Source organism: Barbus barbus (assembly GCF_936440315.1).
Source record: "Barbus barbus genome assembly, chromosome: 1".
Taxonomy (NCBI): domain Eukaryota; kingdom Metazoa; phylum Chordata; class Actinopteri; order Cypriniformes; family Cyprinidae; genus Barbus; species Barbus barbus.
Window position 1 is genome coordinate 9,737,779 of NC_136729.1, and position 10,670 is coordinate 9,748,448.

Here is a 10,670-nt window from a genome sequence, read left to right on the forward strand (position 1 = left end):
TGGAAACTGCTGCTCTCCATCATCTCACCAGATGCTCGTTCTGAAGTCCAGACTGTTAAAGTGTGTGAGGGTTGAGAGGAGAGCATTAGAGGTGTTCCTGATCTGATGGCGCCATCTAGAATGTGTGTTGTGTTTCATGTCATTTCATTTCACTCCTTGATGCCGGTGGAGAATAATGTTTGGTTGTTCAGTTGAGATGTGTTGTATATGTATGTGTTGGGTTACAGAGGGTTACAGATCCAGAATGGGAGGGGAGAATGGAGAAAGTTCTGTGGTCCAAGTCTGTTCAAACCTGGCTGTTCTGATTAAAAAAAAAGGCACTTAACTATTTGTGGCGTTTTCTTTCTTTTGTGTAAATTTGAGAAGAAAAAAATGTGCTCCAGGAATATGGAATATTGGATTTATGATGGCACGTTGCTCAGATATTGTGAGGTTTACATAACAAATATTACTGATAATACAGATAAATTGCTTTGTGATTTTGTATATTAAGTAGGATGAATAATCATAAAGCAGAACTGTAAACTCTATTTTGGCATTATACTTAATGCATTTGAAACCCAGCATATAAATAAACTAATATTAGTGTTATAATTTGATTTTAATTAACACATTAAGCATATTTTCACCTGCATTAAGCTACAGGTCTCTTTGCATTTCAGGGAATGTATGAATTCATAAAACAGACATGGTTCAAGGCATTTTGTACAGTGTTCAAATCCCTCAGAAAGGACTTTCATGTATCGTCAGTTATGTCATACATGAGGATAATTTAATTTAATTTTTTACTTTAATAATGAATATGGTAGCAGTAGTTTTTAATAATAATGACTTCATGAGCAACTTCATTTTGTGTCATGGTCTCCTGAAAGCATCACATTCAAATGATTTCAAAAGCATAATATTTGTTCATACAGACATATAAATTGTACATTGAAATTGCTTTTTATTAATATAATATTAGAATTATAACAAGCATTAGCTTTCCTGTTTTTTCTTATATGAATTTGATTAATATTAATGAAGCCAAACTATTTAAATGGATTATTTAACAATTCTCTTAAGAAAAAGTAAAACTGTATTATATGATGTTATATTATATATAATGTGTCGCCTGCGATTTTTGATGCAGGAAAAACTACATTTCCCATGATGCTCTTCGCCTGTATCCAGTGACGCGTTTTCTCGCAGACGGAAGCCTAGAGCTGTACACAAACAACTCCAGAGGTTTTCAAGAGAGAATAATTCATATTTCATTCACTAAGGGATGCAATGTAAGTGTCGATTCATTATTGATATTCATTGTCGTGTTTTGTATTGCATAGGTCATTTTAATGGTTCGCTAATTCCAAAAAGCAACAATTTGAGATTGCCAAGTAGTCGATGATTAGATATTTGTAGAGACTTGATTTATGTTTACACTCATCATGTGTTATGAGATTGAATGACAGTACAATACAGCATCATTATCTGAGCTCATCTTGGTACATACTGTTGTTAGTGTATCGTTATTTTTAGTATCTGATGCTTTCAACGTGTTACTGTCATTCTGTACAATACATCTCACCTTTGATTCGATCAAATCAATAAGGAACAAGTATTATCACTGCTATTTCTTATCATTATTTTATTGTTTATATTATAATATTTTTTGTAATATTGTCCTTTTTATTTTTAATTACTCTGTATATTTTGTCTTAATTCTTAATAAATATATTTATTTATTTATAATTTAAATTAAGACATCTTTATGAAATGTTACTTTCAGAATGGAGAAGTAGAAGCTGAAAGAGGGGAAAACTCAGTTCTTGCAGCCATGGCTTCTGAACTCCATGAAGCCATTTTTATGGCCAAGCAAGAGCGACACAAGAATCTTTTCCTGAACTACAGAAACCTCAACAATTTCCCTGTGGAGCTCCTCAAAGATGAAGGGATGCAGTTCCTGGAGCGTCTCTTCATGAAGAGAAACTCCCTCACAACACTTGTAAGATCTCAGCCCCAGTGCTGTTAGTCTTCATTTTTGCTTTGACCCTGTATTGAAATATTATATAAATATTTTACTGTTTTCCTCCTGTCAGCCAGAGAACCTGGCTCAGAAACTTCCCAACCTGATAGAATTGTGAGTATTAATCTTTGTTATACTCTTTTTGTTGTTTTAACAATGTTATAGTTACTGTAATATTACTGTTGTCCAATAGAGGTCCCTCAATCTTTGGGACGCTTTCTTACCCATATATGATGTAAATTGGTAAAATATAATTATTTGGGCCTACACCTGATGGAAAAACAAGATTATGAAACAGTCCTGCAATCTATTTTTTGTTTCATTTAGGTACCTGCACTCAAACAATATTGCGATAATTCCTCAAGGTAATGTTATCTTATGATTATATAGTATATAACAATATTTCGATGTCAGGCACATTAAGCATTACATTATGAGACATAATGTTGTTTTCCAGCAATTGGCAATCTAGTGAAGCTGCAGTCACTGGACTTGAGTGACAACACTCTTCAGGTCATCTGTCCAGAGATCGGTCAGCTGCGCTCATTACGACATCTGCGATTGGCCAACAATCAACTGAAATTCCTCCCGCAAGGTGAGTCGCAAACATTTATCTGCAAAAAAAATCTTGCTACTGATTATAGTGATTATCAATTCTGATATGCACAGAAAAGCCTAATAATAAACAAACAAAAAAAAGAATTGCTGTATATTTGGTTTTATTGCTAAAAAATAATATTTCGGAATGAATACAAATAATTGCATGCTACATGCGGCAATTAAAACAGAAAATAATTTAGCTTTATCTGTACATGCGTTTATAAACCGGATATATTCCAAGTGCTGAAGGAACTTTTATTTGCAGAAGATTGTGAAAAATGAGAGTGGAATATAAATGCAGTGCTGCCTTTCTGCAACAGTGTAATTAATAATGTTTCTAGTTAAACAGCCCGTTTAATTCGTACACATTATCTAACATTTTTTTCCCCGTGTAATTAAGAAGCTTTAACTGCATCAAATAATTTCTCACTCAAAAACTGAGTATGAGGAAACTGCATGAGCAGAAGCTTTTAAACCTGCAGTTATTAAACTTCGTTCAGCGAAGAAACTTTGATTTTTGTGCTCAACATGACACTTAAGTGTTTCTGAGGAGTAAAACTTCATAAAGAGACTGTGGGGAAATGTTTAAGCTCTTTGACACTCTCTTTAAATGCCTTGCCTTGCTTTAAATGTTTTATATCAGTCTTTTTATTGCTCTTTTCCATTTTAATTGTGTAGTGTTTTATCTGAAGCCGAGAAGGTGTGATTTTATTTTTTTGCATTAACACAATTTTGGTTCCTTTTCAATGTCACATAAAGTACCAGCTCCTGTTTTTGCCAGCAGAGGGCATGAAGTGACTCCCAAGGGGTTATATTATCCTGCTTTTACCTGATTGAAACTTTAACAGAAATGTATATGGGCTTGTATTGGTAGAGCTGGGAGATCTCCGAGAGCTGGAGACTCTGGACGTGTCCATGAACCTCCTGAGGACTCTTCCGGAGCGTCTGCACCAGTGTCTGTCCCTGCAGTGCCTGACAACAGACCGCAACCTGCTGCACTGCCTTCCTCGCCAGCTCTGTCTGCTGCCCGACCTCAATGAGCTCTCCATGGCCGGCAACTGCCTGACATCACTGCCCCTGGGTGAGAAGATATGACAGAAAAAGTATTCAATATTGGTAATAATATGAAATGTTTCTTGAGAAGCAAATCTGCGAAAAAAAAATACTGAAGGATCATGTGACACTGAAGACTGGAGTAATGATGCTGAAAATTCAGATTTACATCAAAAGAATAAATGTTAAAGTGCCCCTATTATGGGTTTTTGAAAATGACCTTTCATGCAGTCTGTAACACAGCTCTAAGTGACTGAAAACATCCTGCAAAGTTTTAAATCTGAAAGTACACCGTGCATAAAGTTATTGTCTCTCAAAAGAAAGAGTCGACTCTGAATCATTGAAAAGAGTCATTTTTAAAACGAATCCCAAGCCGTTTCATGTTGATGTCAACATGAAACATTAGCATATTACCCGCCCACTTGTGCGCGCAGACCTGGGAAAACTTGATTTCCACGTTGGTCTGAAAGAAAATGCAAATTCATTCTTTGCCACTAGGTGCCACTTTTGGAGTGTTGAAAGCTCACAAACACTGCTTTAAACGAAATCGACCAATCTCTGGAGATTAGCGTCACGCAAAGGAGGGGTTTGGAAAAATGAATCGTTGAGCGAATCGTTTGTGAGTCGTTGAGCAAATAAGGTAAAAATAAATGCATATTACAAGAAAATGAAAGTGTTTTTTGCATGCATGTCAACCTGTTGTTAGGGACTCCCAAAACCAAAATTTTAACCTTTCATAACCCATAATAGAGACACTTTAAAATATACTCAAATAATAGAAACAGGTATTTTAAATCATAATAATATTTCACAAGATTTCTATATTTACTGTATTTTTCATCAAATAAATGCAGCCTCATTGAGCATAGACTTCTTTTAAAACCATTTTTAAAAATTGCTACTGATCCCAAACTTTTGAAGGGATCCATGCAAGTTCTGTGAAACCATATGATGGCTTTTTGTGAGGAACAGACCATCAGTTGAGTTCCTCGCTTTAGATGTCTTAGAATATATTACACAAATACCAGTTGAATTATTTGACATTGTTGCTGATATACTGATGTTTTATATTTCTGTCAGATCTGGGGCGCTCCATGCAGCTGCAGTTTGTCTTTGTGGACAACAACACTCATCTTAATGGACTTCCATCGTATCTTTATAACAAAGTCATCGGCTGCAGTGGGTGAGTGAGTTTGTTGTTGTAGTGAAATTCCAAACTTGACGTTTAAAAAAAATACTATAAAGTAGAGCTGGTGATCCATTAAAAATGAACTAATTATTTGCCCATATTTCTGTAATTAATCATGATTAATCACATTTAGCGTTTTAATTGTGTGATCATAAGTATATATTCATCTGAATCTCCAAATTAATGTGGAAACAAAGAAGTGATCTTATTAGCATTGTTTTTATTTATAATTTATGATCAATTACAGAACATATGATAACAATATGATCATATAAAATAACAACAAGTTTATTTAAATTCACAGAAATTAACATTATTTTTTCCCAGCTCATTCATAGGCCAGACATAAAGAAATAAATGTATTAAGTGCAAGAGAATTATATTTTCTTTTCTTTTGTTGTTGTTTTAGATTTATGTGACATTATGGCCAGAATAAATCTGAAATTAATTGAACACAATAATGTATCAGCATGCAACAAAGTGGAGCTCATTTAGATTCCTGTGAGTGACTGGACAAACAGTGCCACAGAAACTAGTGGAAAATGTGTGTAGACTCTTCAGTCAGACTTTCCATCCATCTCAAAGTAAACAGCATTGATTTTTTTCACACATGTAACCCTGCGAGCAGAGCTCACTCTCCCCAGACAGACAACAAAACTCTTGAATATCTTTTAAATATTTGCTATAGTAAATCTCCCAACTAGTTCTGTAAACTTGACTTATTGACTTTTAAAACATTCTGGTGCTTTCGCTGCATATTTTCTCAAGAGAGATTCGCCGATCCTACAGCCAAGCAGATTCTGGGTGGAAAAATGCAAGACCTTCCGACATTATAAGTCAATTACAAAAGTATCACAGTTGCTGATTTGGCAGCTTTTAACTGTGTTCATGTCTGTGTTCAATTGATGTTATTTATCGGTCTGCATGCACAGATGTGGTCTAGCTGCGCAGATCTCTGATGAGAAGCAGCTCTGTCTGACGCTGGGAGATGTGACTGTCCCTCTGCCCTCTGAAGTGAAGGCCATCGGCTCCGAGACTGACCGCGTGTTGCCTCTGGAGGAGCTGGCGTGTAGAGTCCTACATGCGGCCCACAACTGGACCAGTAAGGGTAAGAGTCCAAAACAAACCCACAACAAAGCATCAGGTTCCTTCACATTCACCAGCCTAAATGTTCTCATGTTCTCCTGTCTTGTGTGCAGATGTGAGGCTCCTGACACCGTTCCTGTTGCCCAAGAGTCTGCTGGATGTGGTCCGGTGGCCTCTGGGACATTGTCACCGCTGCAGTCAGCCCATGTTCACCATCGTCTACCCTAAACTGTTTCCTCTCAGAGAGACCGAACTCGCAGGAGTGCACAAGAGGTACTGATGCAAAATTTCATTTTGTTTCCTATTTGGCACTCTGCATTTAAAATGTTTATATTCAACACTTCTTTTTATTTTTATTCACTTACAATATTATTCAAGGTTTCTTACACACGAAACAGTTGAAATTAAGTATATTTACCATTTTCCATCCTCTTTCTGACTCTTTGATTTAGCATGAATTTAAGAATTGAATTTAATTATAGCATATGTTTCAAGCAAAGATCAAGAAAAATCATATTTTCTATCATACACTACCATTCAAAAGTTTGAAGTCAGTAAGATTTTGTAACGAAATTAATACTTTTATTCAGCAAGGATGTGTTCAATTAATCAAAAGTGTCAGTAAATACATTTACTGTATGATGTTATTTTATGATTTATGATGTGCTGCTTTTGACATTTCTATTCAAAGAATCCCAAAAATAAATTTCTACAAATTTTACCATTTCTACAAAAATATTAATAATCACCAAAATTCTGAAGGATCATGTGACACTGAAAACTGGAGTAACGATGCTGAAAATTCAGCTTTGCATCACAGAAATAAAATACATTTTAAAATATATTAAAAAATAGAAAATATTTAATTTAAATTGTAAAATATTTCAAAATATAGGTTTTACAGTTTTTTTGATCAAATAATAGACTTCTTTTAAAAACATAAAAAATATCAGTAGTGCATGTCCCCTTTAAATGCACGTGCGTTCTGGGATTGACCTACTCGTATTGTTATGTGCATATTCATTTACAAAAGCATCCTCACTCTTTCTTACATTCAGAAAAATTCTCTCCTGCTTTCTCCGCTGCCCATCATGTTCCATCTGTAATGCAACGCTGTGGTTTTGGTATCAACATCCAGCAGTGTAACCCAATCATCCTGCTCGAATGCTGCGCTCAGCTACTTCACGTGCATTAAGAGATCTAATCCACTCGCCAATTACCTCCTAACCTGAGTGTTCGGCTGATGTTTGGAGATGAGCGGTGCTCGGTTCACGTGTGCAAGCGAGCGATAGAGGCGATTTGTTTAAGGGAATTCATTTCCATTTGCTTTTTTCACTCCTGTAATACTCTCCGTTTTCAGTCTCTGTGTGTGTGTGTGTGTGTGTGTGTGTGTGTTTTGTGAACTCAAACCAGGAAGCCCTCGCTGTTTCAGTAGCACTTCATCGACCAGCCTTGTGAAAGCTTGGATGTTGTGGGAGGAACATGACCTCCCTTATATACGCACACATTAACATGCATATATATTTTGATTTCAGGTATGAAAGCTTGTTCCCTTTGAGATAGTTTAACTTAAGCTAACATACCAAAAGTGTACATTGAGTTGCTTTGACCTTATATCAGGCATCAGCAAATATTGATGAAACCTGTATCGTTGACCACTATCAAAAAATCTCATAAACTTGCGATGAAGAAAGGATCTGAGCCATATCTAGAGACCAGAATATCATCAGCAGGGGTTGCATCCAATGTTTTTTTGTTTTTTTTTTTCCCCTAAAATGTTACATACACCTCGATTAATTGCATTATCTTTTATGCAAAGCTATTTTGAAAGTTCATATCAAGCTCAAATCTTTCCGTCAGATTTTAAGCTCAAACTCACAATTTGCATAGAAATATTTGGAAATAAACTTGAAGTTATGTACATATTATAAGTCGATTTTCTTTCTTGCTCTTTGTATTTCTCACACAGAACCACTGTGAGTTTTGTAGCGCACTGCTGCTCTAGCCATTGTCTGAGGACATTTGATCTGCAGGGCTGACGTCACATCTGCTCATGCTGCGTTCATCTTCACAAAGGACTGGAAGAATATCACCAGAGACTTTATGAAAAACTGATGCCAGTCTAAGCTTATTAGACATTTGACAGCCCACCGTCTTGAAGATCTTCATAACTGAAAATATAACTGAAATGTCATGTTCAGATTCATATCTCACTACTGTTTTTAACCGTGACACAATACTTAACTTTAAAAGTGGCTTTTTAGAGATAAATGTGTTTAATTTCAATCTGAGTCTCAAGTGTTTGTATGCTGTTAGAAGTGACCACCACTCATTAGCTCTTCAAAGAAAATCATGTTGTTGGATGTTTTTTTTTTTTTTGTGAAGTTTTGGAAACAGACTGTTATAAAGTGCCAATTGACTTTTATGAAAACATGCAATTGATTGTATTGAAGGCAGCTTCAAGGGATTGTACAATTTTTGTGTGAGATAATATTTTCAAAAGATTAAGCCATGTGGAGATGCTACATTTGCATTTGTCAGTCAGTGTGCATCAGTCAGTTTTGCTGCAGTAAACCATCTCTGTTCAGTATATTCTCTGTCTCTTTAATTAGATGTGAGCAAGAGGATGGCTTTCTTAAAGGGACAGTTCACCCAAAACTGAAAATTGCCTTATGATTTACTCACCCACAAGCTAGGTGTACACTAGGTGTATATGACTTTCTTCTTTCAGACAAATAGAGTTACATTAAAAAAAGGCATGGGTCTTCCCAGCTTTATAATGGCAATGAATGGGTGTTGAGATTTTGAAGCAAAATAAAGTGCATCCATCCATCCATTTTCTTTTTTGGGTGAGCTATGCCTTTAAGTTAATGTGTGGATGTTACTGTTACAGTTTTCTTAAATAAGCCAGGTCTTCTACAGAATTTTCTCTTAAGAGTGTTAGTTCAGCTAAATTTTTACATGTTACACTGTCATTTCATTGGCACTTATAACTGGACAGTTGTGCTCTTGTTGGAATGTTTGCCAATAAAAACAATGTTTAAACACTCTTGTGTTGTTTCTTATTTCAGATGCGCTTAAGTTCAATTAAATTCATATTGAGCCATTTTGAATGTAACTGTCTTTATATTGTGAAGCTGCATTTGATACATCAAAAATACAGAATTATAACCTCTCTAAATGAGTGTGCTGATTTTCATGGCATTGACAAAAATAAGACAACTGATGTTTTAACTTAAAGAAAACCAAAGCCGTCTTTGATACTAGGTGAGGTTGGTCAGAGCTGGCATATAATAGTAAGGCTTTTATATGGTATTTATCTTTACACAGACACTTAGGAACAATATTGCTCATGATATTTTTATGTATATCATCTGGAAATGCTCAGGCAATAGAGTTCAATGAAATGTCCGCTCTTTGTATCTGAGAAGTGAAATACGATCTTTAATGGTTTATTGACAGTATTTTACTCTTCCACTGCTCAAAGCTGAAGAAACACTTGCATTCAGTCCTGTGCTTTCTGAAAATGCTCAAACAACATTTGCTTCGACTTTGTTGTGCAATATATATATATATATATATATATTTATGATTTTCAGTCTATATGCATTTAATTTGGAAGTTGTTCAACTAAATATATGCAAATATTATCATGTCTAATTGCTTGTGCAAATGGAATTTTCAGGTTGTTGATTTTTCTTTCTGTGTATGTTTGGTATGAAAAGATTTAATAAGCTCTTACTGTTTGCAAATTGGCCATGCAGACTGGAAGCAGATATTCACTATTCAGCTCTGACTTCACTGAAAGTGTAACATTCAGGCCTCTATGTTTAGACATCTCATAAATCACCCTGAATGAAACGTGCATTGTAACATATTTTCCTGTTTCGGACTATATATATTCCCTGTGACAGGCCAACAGATGTCTCTTCTGCCTGCTGTTCAGCTTCGCACTAAAGTTTCAGAAAATGACATTGTCATCTACAGTAAAGTATTCATAGTAGATTACTGCAAGGAGATTTTTTGAAAGTAATTTTCCCTATCAGTTTTTACTTTTCAAAACCTTTAATAGATAGATAGATTTCACGTTTTTATATATATATATAAAAAAAAGTCCTAAAAATATGTGTTTACATAGTTACGCACAAATGTGTTTATTATTGTTTGTGACCCTGGAGCACAAAACCAGTCTTAAGTCGCTGGGGGTATATTTGTAGCAATGGCCAAAAATACATTGTATGGGTCAGAATAATATTTCTTGTATGCCAAAAATCATTAGAATATTAAAGATCATGTTCCATGAAGATATTTTGTAAATTTATACCATAAATATGAAAATTTAATTTGTGATTAGTAATATGCATTGCTAAGAACTTCATATGCACAACTTTAAAGGCGATTTTCTCAATATTTAGATTTTTTTGGCACCCTCAGATTCCAGATTTTCAAATAGTTGTAGCTCAGCCAAATATTGTCCTATCCTAACAAACCATACATCAATGGGAAGACTATGTATGACCCTTATGACTGGTTTTGTGGTCCAGGGTGAAATTTAATTCTTTGCATATGTCCTCAAAAGTATTCATTGATGCACACAAATGTCCGCTAATAATGAGAAAGATAGATAGATGATGTAATTGTTAATAGGCTGTACTGCATGAGGCGTTGTGTAGCCTATAATATGGCATGTTATCTGGTGACACAGAAGCTAGAATCAATCAATGTGTGTGTGTGGGT

General features: G+C 35.1%; 1 protein-coding gene across 3 annotated transcripts; it reads left to right on the forward strand.

The window, feature by feature from the left end:
* The first annotated feature begins 1,177 nt into the window (after positions 1-1,177).
* LOC306869328 (leucine-rich repeat-containing protein 28-like) lies at positions 1,178-8,983 on the forward strand. Of its 3 annotated transcripts, XR_013784160.1 has the most exons (11): positions 1,178-1,274; positions 1,769-1,984; positions 2,079-2,119; positions 2,333-2,370; positions 2,463-2,600; positions 3,480-3,686; positions 4,739-4,841; positions 5,780-5,955; positions 6,047-6,206; positions 7,347-7,468; positions 7,903-8,982. XR_013784160.1 is itself a non-coding variant. In XM_079416037.1 (10 exons), exons 2-10 carry the CDS (start codon positions 1,817-1,819, stop codon positions 7,970-7,972), a joined length of 1,101 nt encoding a protein of 366 aa, XP_079272163.1. In that variant the 5' UTR covers positions 1,178-1,274; positions 1,769-1,816; the 3' UTR covers positions 7,973-8,983. The 3 variants fall into 3 exon arrangements, 2 of the variants coding, with proteins under 2 accessions (XP_079272163.1, XP_079272162.1); XM_079416037.1 differs by lacking the exon at positions 7,347-7,468 and having other exon boundaries at positions 7,903-8,983; XM_079416036.1 differs by lacking the exons at positions 7,347-7,468; positions 7,903-8,982 and adding an exon at positions 6,992-7,122.
* The last annotated feature ends 1,687 nt before the right edge of the window (positions 8,984-10,670 follow it).